Raw genomic sequence first — 22,096 nt, 5'->3', positions numbered from 1 at the left:
AGTGTTAATAAATTTACATAGTTTCGTGTCATTTGCGAAAATTGATATTTTACTATGCAAGCCTTCTACAAGATCATTAATAAATATATTGAAGAGAATAGGGCCCAATAATGACCCCTGAGGTACCCCACTAGTGACAGTGACCCAATCTGAGTGTGTACCGTTAATAACCACCCTCTGTTTTCTATCACTCAGCCAGTTACTTACCCACATACAGACATTTTCTCCCAGTCCAAGCATTCTTTTTATATACTAACCTTTTATGTGGTACAGTGTCAAATGCTTTGGAGAAGTCCAGATATACGACATCCATTGATTTGCCGCTGTCAAGTCTAGAACTTACCTCCTCATAGAAACTGATTAAATTAGTTTGGCATGACCGATCCCTCATTAAGCCATGATGATATGGCATTATTTGCTTATTTCCGTTGAGATCCTCTAACATAGCATCTCTTAGAAAACCTTCAAACAGTTTACCCACAACAGATGTTAAACTTACCGGCCTACAGTTTCCAGGCTCTGTTTTTGGACCCTTTTTGTATATTGGCACCATATTTGCTATGCGCCAATCCTGTGGGACATTCCCTGTCAGTATAGAGTCCGCAAATATCAGAAATAAGGGTCTGGCTATGACATTACTTAAAGGGAACCTGTCACCAGGATTTTGGGTATAGAGCTGAGGACATATGCAAATTAACCTGAGATGAGTCAGAGCTTGAAAATATGACTCATCTCTGGTCACACAAGTAAGATATGACGCTAATGTTAATTTGCATATGTATCAAATCGTTTTTTTTACCCAATAAAAGCACAGAGAGCTATGGGGACTGGGTATTGCGGATGTGCTAGCGGCCATCTGGTATGATACGGGGGTGTATGCCATCCGGTCCTGGCGATTTGTCTATTTTAATCTTTTTTAAGTCCCTGTTGTACTTCTTCCTGGGTCAGACAGGACACTTTTAATGAGGAATTTATTTTAACATTCAGCATTTCATCTGATATTTTTTTTCTCAAATGTATTCACTGAGGAAAATAAACTATTTAAAAGCTTTGCTTTCTCCTCGTCGCTCTCTGAGACTCCCCCCTCATTACTCTTTAAAGGGCTGACACCTTCAGATTTATACTTTTTAACATTTATATAATTGAAGAACATTTTTGAGTTAGTTTTACTCTCTTTGGCAATTAATCTCTCGGTCTCTAGTTTGGCCACTTTTATTAGTTTTTTACATGTTCTATTTTTTTCCTTCCCCTCCTGTTTTAGTGATTATATGCTTTCTTTTTGTCATTTATTGCTTTCTTCACAGTTCTATTTATCCACATTGGTTTATTTTTATCCTTAACCTTTTATTCCCAAACGGTATGTACCTCTCACAATGAGATTTTAGGATACTTTTAAAGATATCCCATTTTGTGGCTGTATTTTTATTTTTGAGGACTTTGTCCCAGTTAGGTAGGCCTATGGCCTCTCTTAGTTGGCTAAATTTAGCTTTTTTGAAGAATGGTATTTTTGTTCCTCCCTGTAGAAACACTCTTTTGAATGATAATTAGAAGGTTATTACTTTATGGTCACTATTTCCCAGGTGTCCCCCAACCTGCACGTCTGTTGTTCTGTCAGGCCTATTGGTTAATACTAAGTCCAGTATGGCCGTCCCTCTAGTTGGGTTCTGAACCAGTTGGGAAAGGTAATAGTCTTTGAGTATTGCCAAGAACCTCTTTCCTTTATGAGATGTACAGCTTTAAGTTTCCCAGTCTATATCTGGGTAGTTGAAGTCCCCCATAATAACCACCTCATTATGATTTGCCGCCTTGTCTATCTCGTTTTGTAGCAGATTTTCTGGCATATTAGGTGGTTTATAGTAAACTCCTATTAGTAATTTATTATTGTTTTTAGCTTCATGTATTTCTACCCACAGTGACTCCACATGTTCATGTCCTTCACTTAAAGTGTGGGCTTTAGACAGGACTTCACATAAAGGAATACCCCCCCCCCCCCCCCCCTTTCGGTTTTGACAATCCTTTCTAAACAGACTGTAACCTTGTACATTAACTGCCCAGTCATAGCCATCATCCAGCCATGTCTTAGTTATTCCCACTATGTCATAGTCCTCCTCACACATCACTAATTTCAGTTCCCCAGTTTTATTAGTCAGGCTTCTGGCATTAGTATACATACATTTGAGAGGTTTACGTATATGTTTTACCCTACACCTTTCCTTCTGAACTGTTCTAGTCCCTCCTTCCATTCCTACCCCAGTCCCACTACCTTGCCCCCGGTCTCTATCTGCACTATCTTCCCCTCCTATAATGTAATTTCCCTCCCCAGTCCCTAGTTTAAACACTCCTTCAACCTTCTAGCCATCTTCTCCCCAACACAGTTGCCCCTTCCCCATTGAGGTGCAGCCCATCCCTACAATAGAGCCTGTAGCCGATAGAGAAGTCGGCCCAGTTCTCCAGGAACCCAAACCCCTCCTTCCTACACCAGTTCTTGAGCCACTAATTAATCTCCCGCTGCCTTTCTTGTGTGGCCCGTGGTACAGGCAGTATTTCGGAAAATACTACCTTTGAGGTCCTTGCCCTAAGCTTTTGACCTAAATCCCTGAAATCATTTTTTAGGACTCTCCACCTACCTCTAACTTTGTCATTGGTTCCGATATGGACCATGACCGCTGGATCTTCTCCAGCCCCTCCCAGTAATCTGTCTACGCGATGTGTTGAACTCTAGCGCCAGGAAGACAGCACACTGTTAGGCAATCACGGTCTTTGTGACAGATTGCCCTATCTGTTCCCCTAATAATGGAGTCTCCCACTACCAGCACCTGTCTGGCCTGCCCTGCTCTCCTGGTTCACTGCTTACTGAAGCTGACATTCCCCTGACTGGCAGAAGAAGTGTCCGGCTGCAGCAGTGCCGTCCCTGGACTGACAGCCCCCTCATCTGCCAAACGTGCAAACTTGTTGGGGTGTGTCAGATCAGGGCTAGCCTCCCTGGCACTCTTCCCTCTAACCCGCTTACTAACTGTTACCCAGCTAGCTACCTCACTTTCCTCAGCATCCACTATGTCACCTTCCCCCTCATCTACCCCAAAGAGGGCTTGCTCAGTGAGAAGCAAACTCTTTTACAAATTGTTAATGCCTCTCAGTGTTGCAACTTGCCCGTTTAGAGACTCGATTTGCGATTCCAAACGGGTAATTTGCTCACATCTTGAACAAAGATATACACCCTCGAATGGTTGTTCCAGGACTGCATGCACCATGCAAGAGGTGCACTGGACTGCGTTGTCAATTGTGCAACACATACTAAATGGGGATTACACCACAAAAGCAAAAAATACAATATAATCTATTGTATATGAACACAACCTAAATGGAAAGCTGGTCACACTTATATATAATGACGCCCAAGGTATATAAACGCTAAACTGAATTATGGAAAGTCTTAAAAGATATGTCTTTAATGATATCAATTTAAAATGATAGGCTCAACAAATATTGTGTAATGTCACAAACCTCTCCTGGAGGACAAAAAATTCCCTGCCAACTATAGTGAACTGGTCGGGTTTGAAAAAATGTGGAGCCAGGAGGTGTGAACACTGGCCCACTCGGAGGAGTGAGTTTAGGAAAACAAAAGTGATAGAAATAAAGAGAGGGAGACAGGTACTGGGTCTCAACCCCTACATATATCCCTGTGTTCTGTCATAGGCACTCCATCCGTCTGACCCTAGATGGCCCTCAGACCTATTGTTTGACTGCCCAGCTTCGTCGGAAGTAAAAGGACCAGTCACCTCTAGAAAGGTGCGGACCCTGGACCCGAGTAGATGACCCAGCAAGCTAAGTACATCCTCACACATTGTTTAGGATTGTGTCCTTTGCTGCCTCAGCCATATATGGAATGCTGAGATAGGCACATACTGCCTGTCACTATCTACCTGTGGTCCTGGTTATATCTGAGTCCCCTGATGATCTGGCGCAAGCCAGTGAAACGCGTAGGGACAGTGTTTCTTTGTTTTTCTTTTTTTCTCTTCCTTGCATCTGACCTTTCTAGAGGTGACTGGTCCTTTTACTTCCGACGAAGCTGGGCAGTCAAACAATAGGTCTGAGGGCCATCTAGGGTCAGACGGATAGAGTGCCTATGACAGAACACAGGGATATATGTAGGGGTTGAGACCCAGTACCTGTCTCCCTCTCTTTATTTCTATCACTTTTGTTTTCCTAAACTCACTCCTCCGAGTGGGCCAGTGTTCACACCTCCTGGCTCCACATTTTTTCAAACCCGACCAGTTCACTATAGTTGGCAGGGAATTTTTTGTCCTCCAGGAGAGGTTTGTGACATTACACAATATTTGTTGAGCCTATCATTTTAAATTGATATCATTAAAGACATATCTTTTAAGACTTTCCATAATTCAATTTAGCGTTTACAATATAATCTAGTAATAAGAAACTGGCTAATTGCAGTCCCCCACTGAAGTCCCCGAATCTAAAGTCACACACTTACACAACCACGCGTCGCAGTCAAACTAGCATTATATATCTGCTTATATAAATATAAATAAAGCTCACTACACCAGCCTGGTTTGTTTTCCCTCTGGATTCCAAAAGCTCCTTTGCATACCTTTACCCCTCCAAAGGTATGCAACTAAGCTTGGTGTTCTGAACTGACACCTCTGGGGTCAGATTATCTCCCATAGATCAGACATGTTGAATTCCAATGGGCCAATCCTTATGTACTGTCAAAGGAGAGTCAGTGAGGCCCCCTATACAAATTAGATGGTTGGCCGGTCCTGCAGCCTTTCATCTAATGTGTATGACTCAGCTTAAGTGGCTGGCCCAGACCTTCCAGCAATGAAAAATATAAAAGATTACACTCACCAATAATCAATCACTTTTCAATGAGCCCATGACAGCACCCTTGAGAGAGCCCGCCTCCACTCAGGTCAGTAAACGGGAACTTCCGTGGAGAGCTTCTTAAGGAGAGACCCGGCATTTATCCACCAGTTATTTGCGAGAACCTGTCCCAAAACATATACAACATCCCCAAAACTTTTTTTTTTATTATTATGAAAAAATTATATATATTTTTATTTATTTTTTCCCCTTTGGGGGGGGAATAAGTAGCAGGTGCTGTCATGGGCTCATGGAAAAGTGATTACCGGTGAGTGTAATCCTCTATTTCTCTTATGCCCATGACAGCACCCTTGAGAGAAGGATAGAATAGAGGTAGACTAGGGAGGGATTACAGCCTGTAAAATTTTCCTACCAAAGGATAGCTGATCCTTGGAGTCTAGATCTAGCTTGTAATGGCGGAAGAAAGTACAAGGGGATTTCCAAGTAGTGGCCCCACAGATCTGCTCAAGGGAAGCTTCAGCTCTTTCTTCCCAGTAGGTAGAAATGGACCTGGTTGAATGTTCCCCGAATCCCAAGGGGCAAGGCTCCCCTGCTGAGGAATTGGCCAAAATGGCTGCGACAATGCATCTAGATCGTGTTCTGGATGTGACTCTGTCACCTTTGTTGTTCCTGGCAAACTGCACAAAAAGTCTAGAGGACCTCCTCCAGGGTTCAGTCATCTCCAGATACTTTAGGAGACATTTTCTGACATCAAGACAGTGTAACTTCCTTTCTTTTTCATTATTCGGAGTTTGGCATAATGAAGGTAGGACGATGTCCTGAGATCTGTGAAAAAAGGAAACTACTTTGGGGACAAAAGAAGGATCCGGCTTGATTATTTCTCTGTTCTCCAGGATCTTAGTATAGGGAGGAGAGGTGGAAAGAGCAGAAATTTTACTTACACGACTGGCAAAGGTGATGGCCACCAGGAAAGCAGTCTTAAAGGAAAGTAAGTTAATCGACAAATCCTGTATAGGTTCAAACGGAGGCCCCGTCATACTGGACAAATACTAAGTTGAGGTCCCACGGATGAGCAGACATTCTGGAAATTGGTCTGGAACGACTGACAGTTTGAAAAAAATCTTCCTACCCAAGGATGGTTGGCTAAGGTATAGTCAAAATACGCACTAAGAGCTGAAACATGCACTTTAAGTGTACTACCCCTTAGTCTTTTGTCTAGGCCACTCTGAAGAAAATCAAGGATTATCGGCATAGGAGGGGGCCTATTGGAACCGTGGAAAAAGTTAAGAAGTTTTTCCATATTCTTAGGTATATAGAAGAAGTGATGTCTTTCCTACATGACAGGAGGGTATTAATAACATCTCTAGAAAGGCCCTTCTTCTCTAGTATAGACCTCTCAGATACCATGCTGCTAGGTGTAGGTTGGTTACCTCTGGATGGTGAACTGGTCCTTGATACAGCAGGTCTTGTCTGTCTGACAGAATCCTTGGTTCTGTTATTGATAGTTTGCGTAGCCAGGTGAACCATGACCTTCTGGGCCAGAAGAGGGCGATCAGAATTAGTCTTGTCCTGTGTTGCCTTAGTTTCTGTAGAGCCCTTGGAATTAGTCTTATGGGTGAAAAGCCGTATAGAAGATCGTTTGGCCAAGGTAGGGAGAAGGCGTCTATGCCAGTTAGAGAATCCTCTGGATTTAGAGAAAAAAAAAGAGATGACATTTCTGGTTTTGCCTGTTTGCGAACATGTCTACTAGAAGACTGCCCTAGCGGTGGACTATCTTCTTAAACATTGTTTGATTTAAACACTATTCTCCCTGATCTAGAGGATTTCTGCTTAGAAAATCAGCTTTTTTCTTTGTCCCGCCTTGTCTGTTCAAATAAGACACTACCATGGTGTTGTCTGAAAAGGCCGTCACTATTTTAACTTTGGAAGAAAAGCTATTAGAGCGAGGAGTACTGCCCTTAATTCTCTTACATTCTGCGAATCTCTTCTTTCTAGAAGAGACCATCTTCCCTGAACAACATGTTCCTGACAGTATGCCCCCCAACCTGTTGGACTTGCATCCGTGGTGATTGAAATCTGCTCTTGCATATTCCAGGGGAGTCCCTGAGACAGGTTTACTGGGTCTAACCACCACTGCATGGACTAAATGACCTGGGATGGAAGAGGAAGTGGGGCATCCAAAGGGGATAGAGACCCCTGCCACTCTCTCAGAATCTGCCATTGAAGCTTCCGAGAACGCAACAACGCCCACTTGCCTGCAGGAATTGTAGACGTCATCCTGCCCAATACCGCCATCCCCTGTCTGATGGTTCTGTGTTTTGATGAAATGAAAGATTGTACTTCTTTCAGAATTTTGGAGATCTTGTTCTGAGGAAGAAAGCAGCATTGTTTTACGGAGTCTAGCATTAGACCCAAAAACGGACAACTCTTTGATGGGATTAAGTTTGATTTCTCCCAACTCCTCCAATAGCCTGATTATTTCTGAGGGGTGGGAGGACAGAGTGCTTTCTGATTCTGCCACTACCAGTATGTCGTCCAGATAGGGTATCGTTAGGATAGCCTTTTCCCTCACATGAGCCATCATTTCTGCCATTAGCTTGGTGAAAAGCCTGGGAGCTTGGGATACTCTGAATGGGATGGGAGCGCTCTGTATTGAAAGTGGTGGATCTGCCCCTGCATGGATACTGCTACACTTAGGAACTTCTGGGAGTCTGCATGGATTGGGATGTGATAATATGCGTCTTTTATGTCTAGGGTTGACATTACGCATTCCGGAAACAGCTGATTTACTGCTGATTGTACCGATTCCATCTTGAACTTTTTGTACTTTAGTAATTGGTTTAGGTATCTCAGGTTTATTATCATCCTGAAAACCCCATCTAGTTTGGGGACCAGAAAAAAGGGAAGAATAAAAGACTCTCCCTCTTTCTGATTCTGGAACCTATATTAAGACTTTCTTCTTTAAGAGGGAAAGTAACTCTTGTTTTAAGGCCTGTTTTTTATAGAGTTTTGGTCCAGACTTGTAACCATCATCCTTTCCGGTGGGGGAGAGGCGAACTCTAGACGGAACCGTCTCTTATAACGCCCAGAATCCCTCTTGTTTTTACGAAAAAACTGACGCTTTTTTGTAGGTCTGGTGGATTGAAAGCCTTTTTTGTCGTTTGCGGCTTTCTCCAATAAATTGTCTAGAACCGATCCAAATAAGAAATCCCCCTGGCAGGGAATAGCACATAATTTATTTTTGGATCCTGTATCTCCTGACCACCCTTTCAACCAAACGGCTATTCTTGCGGAATTAGCCAAGGCAGCAGATCTAGCACTCAGTTTTAAGGCATCTGATATAAAGTCGACCGCTTTCATGATTGTAGGAAAAACCTCTAGTAATTGTTCTCTTGGAGTTTTGTTTTCTTTGTGGGATTCCAGGTCCTGTAACAATAATTTAAGGGATCTTGCTATGGAAGTAGTGGCAATATTAGGTTTGAATGCCTGAGTAGAGGCTTCCCAGGCGTTCTTAAAGTATACCTCAGCTCTTCTGTCCATTGAATCTTTTAAAGCTCCTAAATCTTCAAATGGTAAGGCAGATTTTTTGGAGATCTTGGCAATAGGAGCATCTATCTTAGGAGGCCTATCCCAGGAAGAGCATTCCCCCTTCATCAAAAGGATACTTTCTTTTAACATTTTTTGTGATGAAGAATTTTTTGCCTGGTCTTTTCCATTCTTTTTTAATTAGGAATTTATGTTCTCATTTATAGGAAAAACCCTTGATTTTTTTATGACCCAGGTCACCGAACATAATCTGCTGGACTGTCTTGCTCATTAGACTCGTCCACCTTCATTGTGGCCCTAATGGCCTTAAGCAAGGAGTCCGTGTCCTCATGGGAAAATAATGGTTTACCCACTGACTCCTCTTCCGATGATGAATCTGAACTACCCCGGATCTCCCCCTGTTCTGCCTCAGTCTCAGAAGAATCCAAATCTGAGAAGCGACTAGAATGAGCCTGCTTGCCGGGAGGGGGAGAGATGGAAGGAATTTCTTAAATTCTTTCATAGAATCTGTGATTTCGAATTTCACCATGTTCTTGATACTTTGCATAAACGATGGGGACTCTTCTTCTACCATCTTATTAATATAGTGCTGACAAAGCAACTTTGGTCAGGAGGCGGTTAACTTTTTCCTACAAGTTGCACACTCTTTCCCACGTGTTTTAGAAGTCTCCTTCCTAGGGCTCTTTTTGGTATTCTAGGAATAAATAAACAGAATGGCCCCCTTAGAATAGGGAATTTTGTAAGGTTAAAGCTAGGGCTTGACCCCCGTACCCCACCAGGAATACTGATAGAGTATCGTGGTTGTCCTGGTCACCAGTGCGCTGACCACTCTCCTTTTCCAGGAGGTTCCGGCATGACAGCGGTACCTCCCGGTACCACTGGGCTGCATGTGGATCTCCCCTCAGCTTCAGCCAGGACCAGGAACGGTGGAAATCAAGACTTTAGGCGGCTCCTAGTGGAGACTTACGCCGTACCAGGTAACCCCTATGGATATAACACACCGACGGGGCCCTGCAAGCTTTGTAGCTCTCCACAGAAACAGTCCTATCCATAGAATAGGAAACAGGAACTGGTGGATAAAGGCCGGGTCCCTCTTTAAGAAGCTCTCCACGGAACTTCCTGTTTCCTGTCATGGATGGAGGCGGGCTCTCTCAAGGGTGCTGTCATGGGCATAAGGGAAAATATGTTAAGGTAGAGCTCCTTTGGAAAATGAAAGGTGGAATGTGATTGGTCGCTATGGACAACTAAGCCAGTTTTCCTTTACACCAGTTTTGATAACCCCCCCCCCATAATCTGCCCTATTGTTCGGATTGTTAAACCGGCAGCATGTCAATTTCTGCTGTGGATTTTCCAGTCTTTTCAGTGCGGAGGGGTGAACCCTGTTGCAAATCCACAGCAAAATTTGCATGTTAAATTGGTGGATTTTGCTGCAGATTTGGCATGAAGTTTGACTGAGAACTTGCAGTGCGTTTTTCTGCCGTATGGTGACCTACCACAGTTCTACACGATATAAAACGACTAATAATAAAACACATGATGCATAATAAAGATGGCGGATCATTTTAACCCTTTGGAATTCTGCACCATAACTGTAAAGTGCAGTAGTCTGCGCTCATGCAACCCGCTGGCACCGTCATCCCTTCCATACAGCTGACACCCTGCCGGGATCAGAGATTACTCCAATCCTGGGTGTTTAGCTTGTTAGATACCACAGTCAATAGTCACTGCGGCATCTAAGGGGTTTGTCACTGGGATCGAGGGATACTGATGGGTCGCTGAGGCAAATGAAGGTCCATTAGGACTTGCCAGAGGCTTAGTCACAGATCCCTTGATAAAGGTAGACATCGACCGAAACGTTGGGTTGTGCTACTTAATTATAATGCTTGAATAAATTACTCTGGATGGAACAAAAAGTTGATGTATGAACTATCATGAATTAAAAACCATTAATTGAAGCAATTGTAATGGTGTGCCGTGGATTTCCTCTGTGAATCAATTGACGTTTGTCCTTCACGAGCACCCAACATCTAGGGTGTGCGGATCTAATACTTTCTCTTGGGCCTAATAGAAAAAGCATCATGGTGACAGCAACAATACACTGTAATAGAGAAGTACTCTTATGTATTATACAAGCAATCAGAAGATCACACACTCAAGTCAACTACTGTGAATAAAAAAAAAGAAGTAGCCAAGGATTTCAGGTGTAGAAGAGTCCATCACCTGACGAAAAAACGAAACAGAATACGCAACACCACTCTTACAGTAATAGCCAGTGCTCGCCCCATCAGAGCAAAAAACTGAGAGGGAGGCCTGAGACTATCTGCAGAAGCCAAGTACCATACTGCCCCAGGTTAAGTAGAACAACCTTAATAACTCCACCCGGCAAGGGCGCTGAACGGGAGCAAATGTCAAGCTGGTGCCAGGGTAGGGCCCCTACCTGAGGGGATGTCCCACTGCAGCGACCACGAACTCAAGCATTAGCGAAAGGCTGCACCTGTGGAGGAAAACACGCTGTAGCCACTACCAGAGCGCCAGCATAACCACTCTCCCAGAGAAGGAGGAGTGGTGGATAGAGAATACGGACAGTGAAGCACTCGACCAGTTGGAACATACTCCCCATATATGTGCAATGGTGTACGCACTACTACTGATGCGGACAATATCATGACCGACTGGAACAATAAAGACCCATGGAGATGGGAGTCTCTAAGACACAAGTGATGCTAGTGAAACCCCCTGAAAGACAAGAGGAGTTATAATCATGGTCAAAACCAGTACCAAAGGAAAACAATGAGCATAGCCACAGTAGACACTGGCGGCACTCATATAGCACTATAGTAAGAGTACCGGGCACCGTCGAGTACCGACTGTTAAGTTGCCGTATCTGAAGATCTTCAGTTATTCCCCCGCTAGTGGATCACTTGCAAAAGGGAGGAAGGCAGGCAGGAAGCACAGTGATGTGTGACACTCCGGCTATGGGAGTATAGCGCGACAGTCGGACCATATCCAAAGGTCGTGCAATCACCCTACCTATGGAAGGTGAATGCGTACGGAGTACTTGGCCAGTGGTAGGGAAAATACCCCACCTATAAAGGAGGGTTAATGCCCACGGCGAGAACTAGTGCATATGGCGAGAACTGTACCCTGTGGGAGTGCAACTAGCACCTAAGTAAGGGGGTAATGCATACGGCACACATTGTAACCAGTGATAATGTCATCCTGCTACCTGTGGAAGGAGCTATGGAATACGGCAGGTACTGAACCCAGTGGAGATGCAATTCCACCACCTACAGAAGGAGGAATGTACACGTCCGGCACCGAAACCAGTGTTATTCTACTTAGTCCACCTATGGCAGGGGACAATGTATAAAGTCAGTACTGCATCCCAAGTAGTGCAATTACTCTGCCTAAGGAAGAGGGTAATGCCTACGACAAGTGCTGCTGGCCACCGTAGACGCAATCTTAGGAGATTGCTTCGGATTCATGTCAGGGTTTGAATCAGTGATTCCCCTCCTCCCCCCCTCTCGGACAGGCCCGCTCCTGTGAGAGAGGGTGCGCCTGAGCGTGACCCGGGGATGAAGGGAGGGGGTGCGGAGATGTTCGAGGAGAAGATGACCTGCTGTGGTCCGCTAGCACGCAGGTCTGCCCCTCAGAATCTCGCCCCTGGCAGATGCGGACTGCACCGGAGGAGGCTTAGCAACTAAACCACCCAGGGGGTGGAATGGGAACAGAGGTCCTGTATAAAATTGCGCCGGTTGAGAATCATCACCCAAACTACTCGGGAGGGCGGATGGAGAACAGGGGTCCTGTATAAAAAACTGCGCCGGCAGAGAATTATGAACCAAATGACCCAGAGGGTGGATTGGGAAGTTCCAGTTGCCTCCCACTGGAATAGCGGAGGTGGGGAATCATCAACCAAACGACCCAGGAGGGTGGATTGGGAATCCAGAGGTTCTTCACTGTACGGCGCAGGTGGAGAATTATCAACCAAACGGCCCCGGAGGACGGATTGGGAATCCTGCAGAGATCCTTCGCTGAATTGCACAGGTTGAGAATTAGCAACCAAACGACCGGAAAACGGGTTTGGAATGCTTCAGCTGTCCTCCACGGGATGTACAAAGGTGGAGAATTATCAACCAAACGACCCCGGAGGGTAGATTGGGAATTCCAGAGGTTCTCCGCAATATTGAGTAGGTGGAGAATTATCAACCAAAACGGTTTGGGATCCTGCAGTGGACCGTCACTGCATTGCGCAGGTGGAGAATCAACCGAACAGCCCCGGAGGGCGGATTGGGAACCTGCAGTGGACAGTCAACGGATTGCGCATGTGGAAAATCATCAACCAAATGGCCCCAGAGGGCGGATTGGGATCCTGCAGTGGACCGTCACTGCATTGCGCAGGCGGAGAATCATCAACCAAACGGCCCCGGAGGACAGATTGGGATCCTGCAGCTGTCCTACACTGGATTGCGAAGGTGGAGAATCATCAACCAATTGGCCCTGAAGGACGGATTTGGGATCCTGCAGCGGTCCGGCAATGGAGTGCGCATGTGGAGAATCATCAACCAAAACGCGAAAGGGTGGATTGGGAACCATTAGAAGTCCCCCTTACCCGAGATAGGACCGGGTGGCCCTGCGGCTGAGGGGGATCCGAATGGACGCACATTTTCTTTAGTATTATTTTATACTTTTTTTTTTTTTTACTTAGGAAGCCGACCTCAATGACAGGCAGGAGGGGTTAAAACATTCTTCACTCATGCACTGTACTTAGGGCGAGGAGCCCCAGATCATCAGGTGCCGGCCTAAGAATGTGGCCAGAAAGGGTTAAGGCTGTCACGAGGACCAGTGAGGAAGCCCAGCAGGTGTCTGGGGGAGGGAGAGAAGGGCGGGAAGAATTTCGTGCCAGAGTGCCCCCCCCTACCTGGGGACGAAGTTTGCGGCCTAGCAGGCCCTTGCGCACAGTCGATTAGGGCATTGACCAAAAACTGCGCTTAACCCCTGCATCTGCCGGCCCAGAGACCCAGAGCAGCGGGCAAAAAGCGCCCGCCTGGCAACGGACGTGGGCTGCACCACGGGGGCTGTGCGGGCACTAGTGCGGGGTGGGCAAACAAAGTGACGGGAACACCGATGCGGTGCCGCCGAACGCATGGTAGTTAACCCCCTCCAGAGCAGCGCGCCCAGCATCCGCTTCAGAATGGGGTGGCAATGCGGTAGGTGCCGCTCAGGAAGGGACGATTCCTGTTGCCGGAAGGGACTCAGAGGTGGAAGCGGTGCCTGAATGCGCCCGCCCGGCAACGGACGGGGGCTCCATCCCGCGGCTGGTGGGCAAACAACATCGGCCGAATCATATGGCGGTTAACCCCTCCGGAGCGGCGCGCTCTCACTGCAGCACGACTGCTCACAGAAGGGGTTGGATCATGGTGGCTAGGTGTGGGGAGCGGGAGATTGCCCAGCGGTGCACTCGGCCTCCCTGGCGCAGTGCCATTAACCCCCTATGTGCCCAGTAAGGGGGAGACTATGTAGGCCTGACAGGACACAGAAGAAGCTAGAGCACTTCAGAAATCTGGCCCCATGCAAGAAGACTGCAGTCTTCACAGAAATCCAGGGGGGCATATAAGGGACCAGATCAGCATAATTGTACAGACCTGCAGAACACAGGTAACCTGCTAGTTATGTTGCCAGGTGAACGGCACAATATTTAATAAGTAAAAAAATTTATAAAATACCATAATTGGTGGATTCTTTTCACACCTCCCCTCCCAATAAAGGGTTAATAAAATTTAGTCCATAAGTTATATGTACTCTAAAATAGTGCCATTGAAGAATAAAACTAAGGCACCAAACGGCTACATTGACGGCAAAAAAAAAAAAAAAAAAAAAAAAAAAAAAAAAAAAAAAAAAAAAAGGTATCAAAAAAATTAACCCCCCCCAAAAAAAAAAAAAGTTGCATTCTTACAGTCAAAATGGCCGACATTATTAATGGGTTGAACCAGTGGCATAGGGATCACCATAGCAGTGGCTATGGGGCCCTACACCACCTTCTGTTGATTTTAAATGTTCAGGGCCCCAGCGGCTGCTGACCAGGCCCCCTCGCTAATGTGTACACTTACTGTCTCCTGATGTATCTGGGATTCGAACCCACAACCTCCAATGTAACATGTGGCAAAGCATTTACCCTCACAGCCATAAAGGCTGCATTGCAACTGGTTGAACAAATATGAGACTTCTACTGTTCTAGCTGGCTAACTGTACATCTATACACATGACAGCTGCCCCCAACACTGCTATATCTCTATGACAGCTGTCCCAGTACACAGCTCTGCTATATCTCTATATATGACAGCTGCCCCAGCTCTACTACATCTATACACATGACAGCTGCCCAAATACACCCAGCTCTGCTTCTGCTACATCTATACACATGACAGCTGCCCCAGCACACTCAGCTCTGCTATATCTCTATATATCCATCTACTGTATAGCAATACTTAGAGATATATAGATGTAGCAGAGCTGGGTTTGCTGGGGCAGCTGTCATATATAGAGATATAGCAGAGCTGAGTGTGCTGGGACAGCTGTCATATAGAGATATAGCAGTGCTGGGTGTGTTAAAGGCAGCTGTCATGTGTATAGATGTACAGTTAGCCAGTTATAACAGTAGAAGTCTTATTTTTTCAGTCAGCAGCAAGGCAATTCTTATCGTCTTGTAGTTAGCTGCTTTGCCTCTGATACAAAAGGTCGTGGGTTCGAATCCCAGCAGAAACTTTTCTGAAATACAAGCACTGACTCCATATATGGACATACAGGGCGGGACACAGGAAGAGGCTGCATCACATCGCTGACATGGAGGTAAGTAGAAGTGTTTATTTTATTTTTTTATACCCGACTGTTACTGCCATGGGGGGAGCGGGAGGCACTTGATACTGGCATATGTGTGTGTGTGTGTGGGGGGGGGGGGTTGGCACTTGATACTGGGACATGGGTGGGTTTGGCACTATGATACTGGCACATGGGGGGGAGGAGAGAGGCACTTGATACTAGCATGTGGGGTGGGGGGTTTGGCACTTGCTACTGGCACATGATGGGGGGCATCTATGGGGACACTTACTGGCACATTATTGGGGGCATTATGGGGGACACTAGGCCAGCAGCCTATCAGAGGCCGGACACTGAGGGGCATCTACTGGGGCACTATATATGGGGCATTTTATACTGGTACATTATGGGGGGCACTAGCAGGAAGGGGGGAGAGGAGCACTATGGGGGAATTTACTGGGGGCACTATATAGGGGTATTTTATACTGGCACATTATGGGGGCACTATGGGGACATTAGCTCAACTGGGGATATTACAAGGGGGTATTTTTTGCATTGTCACATTATAAGGAGAATTATTTCTACTGGGGGGGCATTATGGTGGGTTTTTGACCCCCCTAGTAGCAGCACCAGCCTCTCCCTGCTCTGATATCCCTCTGCCCCTTCTCCAAATCCTTATTATGAAATCTCTCTCATTAGGATGAAACATAACATCAGCCCTGCCGAGCCCCCGGCCAAAGTGTGGAAGTGGCGTCTGAGATCCCCAAGGGTCAAGCCAAGTAACTGTAAGTTTTCATGTGAAATATGTTTATGTTATACACATATAGCATACACTGTGCCACACAATGTACAGTATACCTCTACACTGTGCCCCACAATATACAGTATACCGCTACAATGTGCCAAAGGAGTGGGGTTTACACGGGAGGAGGGAGGTGCGAAGCGTGCTGGAGGGGCCCTTACAATATTTGCTATGGGGCCGAGTCACTTCTATTTACGCCCCTGGTTTGAACCTCTAGCTACTGATTTCAAGCAGCCATTATGCAGCAGTGAAGATACTCAGACAAACAGCTGACACAAATACAGAGCGAAGAAGACTTTTTTGGGGGTACTTGTGCAATCCCTAAGATAGTATGACCCTGGTTAAATAAAAATAAAAAAATAAAAAAATGGTGAAATGGCTTGGCAGTCGGGATGGGGGGGGTGGGGTCGACAAATTGAATGTTAAACAATAACATAATGAAAACATAAAAATAGTAAAAACTAAAAAATCTGATCCTCTGCTTCTACATGAAAGATAGCATTTACTGGTCTCAGGGGTGTCGTGTCCTGGCACGTGACTGCTGAAGCCAGTGAATGGCTACTGCAGTCCACGTGGAGATGTCACACATCTAGTCCATAGGGGACCGGAAGCAGTGAGGAGAGGAATCTCGGTGCTGCAATGGAGCACCAATGGCTTTGTTTCTTAAGCAGAGCCATATCTATGACTGTAGTGGGGGTTGGACAAACCCTTTAAATAGGACCTGTCCCCATCCCTGACATGTCAGTTTTAGTAACTACTTGCATCCCCGATGTGATAACAATTCTGCAGCATCTATTCTTGTGACTCAGTTGTGCCATTCCTTTATTATTCCTACTAGAAGTTATGCATGAATTGCTAGCAGGTCCAGATGAGTGTTATCAGTTGGGGGGTTTTCCCTGCACAGTCTAACACTATCCACTCAGTGCTGCCAGTGTCAGATTGTGCAGGGAGAACCTCCCTCCCTGACTGGTAACATCCATCTGGACCTTCATTGCAAACTGCTAGTAATTCATTCATAACTTCTAGCAGGAATAATAAAGGAATGGCACAACAGAGTCATAAGAATAGATGCACCACAATTGAATGCGGGATGCAAGTAATTACTAAAACAGACATATCAGGGGAGGTTCAAAAGAGAGTTAGGCCTCGTTCACATCTCTGTTTCAAATATCCATCTGCTGGATCCAGCGCAAATGCCGGCTGTCGGCCAGATAGACGCCAAACCCCATTGCAGTCATTGGGGATCAGACGACGCCAAATCCATGAGATCTGAAAATGGAAACGTGAATGAGGCTTAAGACCAGCACATCCAAACAATGTACAGAAAGGGAGATCAGGTGCAGCTACCATGGCTGCAATGCAAAAGCAAACAAGGACTACAAGTAGCAGCACACTGCTCTATGCAATTTGCGGACCACAAAACATTTGCGGACATGTGAATGTAGCCTAAAGGGCATCTGTCAGCAGTTCTGTACGTGTGACACTGGCTGACCTGTTACATGTGCACTTGGCAGCTGAAGGCATCTGTGTTGGTCCCATGTTCATATGTGCCGCATTACTGAGAAAAATTATGTTTACAATATGCAAATGAGCCTCTAGAAGCAATGGGGGCGTTGTCATTACACCTAGAGGCTCTGCTCTTTCTGCAACTACCTCTCCACTGTGAAAACGCCATCACAACTGGTCCTGTCAAAGTGCAGAGGGTGCGGCATTTGCAGAGAAAGCAGAGCCTCTAGGTGTAATGGTAACGCCCCTGTTGCTCCTAGAGGCTCATTTGCATATATTAAAACATCATTTTTCTCAGCAATGCGGGCACATATGAACATGGGACCAACACAGATGTCTTCAGCTGCCAAGTGCACATGTAACAGGTGAGCCAGTGTCATAGGTACAGAACTGCTGACAGATGCCATTTAACCTTTGCCCGCATCGGTCGTCTTCCACCTTCAGTCAATCAGCATGTTAGTCATCCTCTCATTCATCCAGATGCAAAGTAATGGCTTAGATTCTGCCCTCGACATCATATTGGACCACTTCTGTGCTCACTGGTTGAAGGACCATATTTACTAATGTAAAGGACGTCTAATGTACTGTAGTAACGTAATGTGACTGCGGATAGAAGTTGGCAGAAATTGGGCCAAAATTTGGGGCATTTCCGCCACATAACATTGCATCAAATTTTAGACATATTTATGAAGCAATGGGACCAAAAAGAGTAACTCGTGGTGCCTAACCTGACAAGGGTGCGGCTTAAGAGATACCAATGTCCTCCAACATTTTGCAGCAAAGTCAGTCGGCCAAGAGGTGGTGTAAAGTTACACAAAAGCTTAACCATTCACCTAAATTATCATCCACCATGAGTCACTGTGATATGGCAGCCATTCAAACTCCACTCAACAGCTGGACAGGGGCGGACTGGCCATAGAACCCACAGGGAAATTTCTCAGGGGGGCAGATGAGTGTCGGATAGGTACATGATGATCTTATGGTTCTGCTCAAGAAGTATTTCATGCTGCACTGTGGTATTTGGTTCTGCTGGGGCGGTATTTTGTGCTGCACTGTGGTATTTGGTTCTGCAGGGGCGGTATTTTGTGCTGCACTGTGGTATTTGGTTCTGCTGGGGCGGTATTTTGTGCTGCACTGTGGTATTTGGTTCTGCTGGGGCGGTATTTTGTGCTGCACTGTGGTATTTGGTCCTGCTGGGGCGGTATTTAGTGCTGCACTGTGGTATTGCATGCTCCCTCTACTTGTGTTTCCCTGTCATCTGTCAATTTGGACCAGTCTACAAAATAGTAGCGTTTTGTTCCAGGGCCACGTTACGTTGACAGTCTACCCCTGCCACCAGAGATAGCCGAGAGCGGTCCCCAGCTATCTTCAGTAGTCCTACTGACCCCGAGTAGGGCAGCTGTGCAGATGCCTGACCACCGGTCCAGTTGAAGATAAGACCCCTCTCCCCTAATCTCTTTGCCGTAAAAAAGCTAACGTCTACCAATGGCATCTGCCCTGACTTGGTGATTAAAGCCCAGGAACCTTTGGTACGGGATACACAAGGGACAGTCTGGTGACATCACTTCTAGGAGCCGTTAGTCTTTTAGCACAGTGTGGCGGCATTAAGCACAGGCAAAGCTTACACAAAATACTGTTAATCCAAGCAGACGACCCCTGTACGACATCTGGACATCATATAGAGGGTCCTCTACTCAAAACTCTCCTCCATTAGCCAGGGTGGAAAGCCAACAGCTTTCACTTGGATGGTCTCAGGGCAACCATGTGTTACAAGGACGTCCATTCATATAACAGACCCCATGCAATACTGCAATAGTAGTACAATCGTCCGCTCAACCTCAGTGTCCACCGGTGTTATCAGCGGACCCCCGGTGGCATATCGATAAGGGGTCATCTAGTCGGGACAACAGCTTTAGGCTACATGCACACGACCGTTTTGTGTTTTGCGGTCTGCAAATTGCGGATCCGCAAAACACGGATGGTGTCCGTGTGCGTTCCCCAATTTGCGGAACGGCACGGACAGCCATTAATATAACTGCCTATTCTTGTCCGCAAAACGGACAAGAATAGGACAGGTTATATTTTTATTGCTGTCATGTGCATGAGGCCTGAAAAGAAGGTTAGCAGAAGAAACATCGGAAGGCAGAAGACTCCTTTATAGTTACAGCAGTAAGAAAGCGGCGAGACCCCACAAGATGGGTTTATTTTAATACTTACTGGTCGCTCCAGGTGAGGAATTGCCTAGAAAGATAGGAGGACATATTAATGACAAGGAACATACAATCATTATCTATACAAGAATCTATATCATTTACGGTCATCTTGAAACAAAGATTTTCTCTCCATGGGGGGCACACAGACTGCAAACCAGGTACGTACTGTCGACATGTATAGCTGTCCTCTACACCCCCCGTCATGTCATTGTATTCTCCACTGCAAGCCATGATCGTTTGGGTGACTAAGGCATAATCCTTTTCATTGTAGATCCTCACATAATCCAGGAGTAAAAACCTATCCAGACTTAAGCCACATGGCGTATTAAAAACTTTAAAAGGGAGTGTCTCTTCCATGTCGCATGTCACCCAAGTGTTAGCCAATTCGCCTACCGAATTAACGGATTGTCTTACCCACATATTCCAAGCCACATTCACATGTTGCTTTGTAGAAGACCCCTTTTGACTGACAATTGATGAAATGTTTAATGGAATATCTCTTTCAGGTGACATTACTCATCAATTCGCGACCCTGGGTGATTTGTGCGCAAGCCACACATCCACTGCAATGATAACATCCCCATACCTGGCGAAGTCATCTCCCTGTCTTTTTTTTTTTTTTTTTTTTTGGAAGAGGGGGGGGAATCCCAGTTGTGCAGTACCTGAGGGTTAGGAGGAACTGTTCATCTCTGGGTGACTTCAAACAACAAGCAGGTGAACTACGGAAGAGGTTCCGTGAGAGGGGATATCCTGAATCTGTCTTGAAAAGAGCATATCAGAGAGTCCTCAAAAGTAACCGGACAGAGCTTTTGCACCCTAAGAAAGAACAGGCCATTGCCAACCCTATATGTCTGATAGACACCTACAAACCGGATTCCAAAAAAGTTGGGACACTATACAAATCGTGTATAAATACAGAATGCAATGATGTGGAGGTGCCAACTTCTAATATTTTATTCAGAATAGAACATAAATCACGGAACAAAAGTTTAAACTGAGAAAATGTACCATTTTAAGGAAAAAATATGTTGAATCAGAATTTCATGGTGTCAACAAATCCCCAAAAAGTTGGGACAAGGCCATTTTCACCGCTGTGTGGCATCTCCCCTTCTTCTTACAACACTCAACAGACGTCTGGGGACCGAGGAGACCAGTTTCTCAAGTTTAGAAATAGGAATGCTCTCCCATTCTTGTCTAATACAGGCCTCTAACTGTTCAATCGTCTTGGGCCTTCTTTGTTGCACCTTCCTCTTTATGATGCGCCAAATGTTCTCTATAGGTGAAAGATCTGGACTGCAGACTGGCCATTTCAGTACCCGGATACTTCTCCTACGCAGCCATGATGTTGTGATTGATGCAGAATGTGGTCTGGCATTATCTTGTTGAAAAATGCAGGGTCTTCCCTGAAAGAGATGACGTCTGGATGGGAGCATATGTTGTTCTAGAACCTGAATATATTTTTCTGCATTGATGGTGCCTTTCCAGACATGCAAGCTGCCCATGCCACACGCACTCATGCAACCCCATACCATCAGAGATGCAGGCTTCTGAACTGAGCGTTGATAACAACTTGGGTTGTCCTTGTCCTCTTTGGTCCGGATGACATGGCGTCCCGGATTTCCAAAAAGAACTTAGAATCGTGACTCGTCTGACCACAGAACAGTCTTCCATTTTGCCACACTCCATTTTAAATGATCCCTGGCCCAGTGAAAACGCCTTAGCTTGTGGATCTTGCTTAGAAATGGCTGCTTCTTTGCACTGTAGAGTTTCAGCTGGCAACAGCGGATGGCACGGTGGATTGTGTTCACTGACAATGGTTTCTGGAAGTATTCCTGAGCCCATTCTGTGATTTCCTTTACAGTAGCATTCCTGTTTGTGGTGCAGTGTCGTTTAAGGGCCCGGAGATCACGGGCATCCAGTATGGTTTTACGGCCTTGACCCTTACGCACAGAGATTGTTCCAGATTCTCTGAATCTTCGGATGATGTTATGCACAGTTGATGATGATAGATGCAAAGTCTTTGCAATTTTTCGCTGGGTAACACCTTTCTGATATTGCTCCACTATCTTTCTGCGCAACATTGTGGGAATTGGTGATCCTCTACCCATCTTGGCTTCTGAGAGACACTGCCACTCTGAGAAGCTCTTTTTATACCCAATCATGTTGCCAATTGACCTAATTAGTGTTAATTGGTCTTCCAGCTCTTCGTTATGCTCAAATTTACTTTTTCCAGCCTCTTATTGCTACTTGTCCCAACTTTTTGGGGATTTGTTGACACAGTGAAAATTTGAATCAACGTATTTTTCCTTTAAAATGATACATTTACTCGGATTTAACGTTTGATCTGTCATCTACGTTCTATTACAAATAA

General features: G+C 45.6%; 1 protein-coding gene across 1 annotated transcript in view; it reads right to left on the bottom strand.

Moving 5' to 3' along the window:
• LOC122943770 (torsin-1A-interacting protein 1-like) overlaps window positions 1-22,096 on the bottom strand; it is a 179,981-nt gene that overhangs the window by 7,629 nt on the left and 150,256 nt on the right. The window contains exon 23 of the mRNA XM_044301790.1: window positions 19,730-19,753. Coding sequence (XP_044157725.1) covers window positions 19,730-19,753 — 24 coding nt within the window. The remainder of the gene's footprint in view (window positions 1-19,729; window positions 19,754-22,096) is intronic.

The sequence above is a fragment of the Bufo gargarizans genome, chromosome 7 (genome assembly GCF_014858855.1).
Source record: "Bufo gargarizans isolate SCDJY-AF-19 chromosome 7, ASM1485885v1, whole genome shotgun sequence".
NCBI classification, from domain to species: domain Eukaryota; kingdom Metazoa; phylum Chordata; class Amphibia; order Anura; family Bufonidae; genus Bufo; species Bufo gargarizans.
The sequence above is the reverse complement of the archived record's forward strand: the minus strand, read 5'-3'. Positions and strand labels throughout refer to the sequence as shown.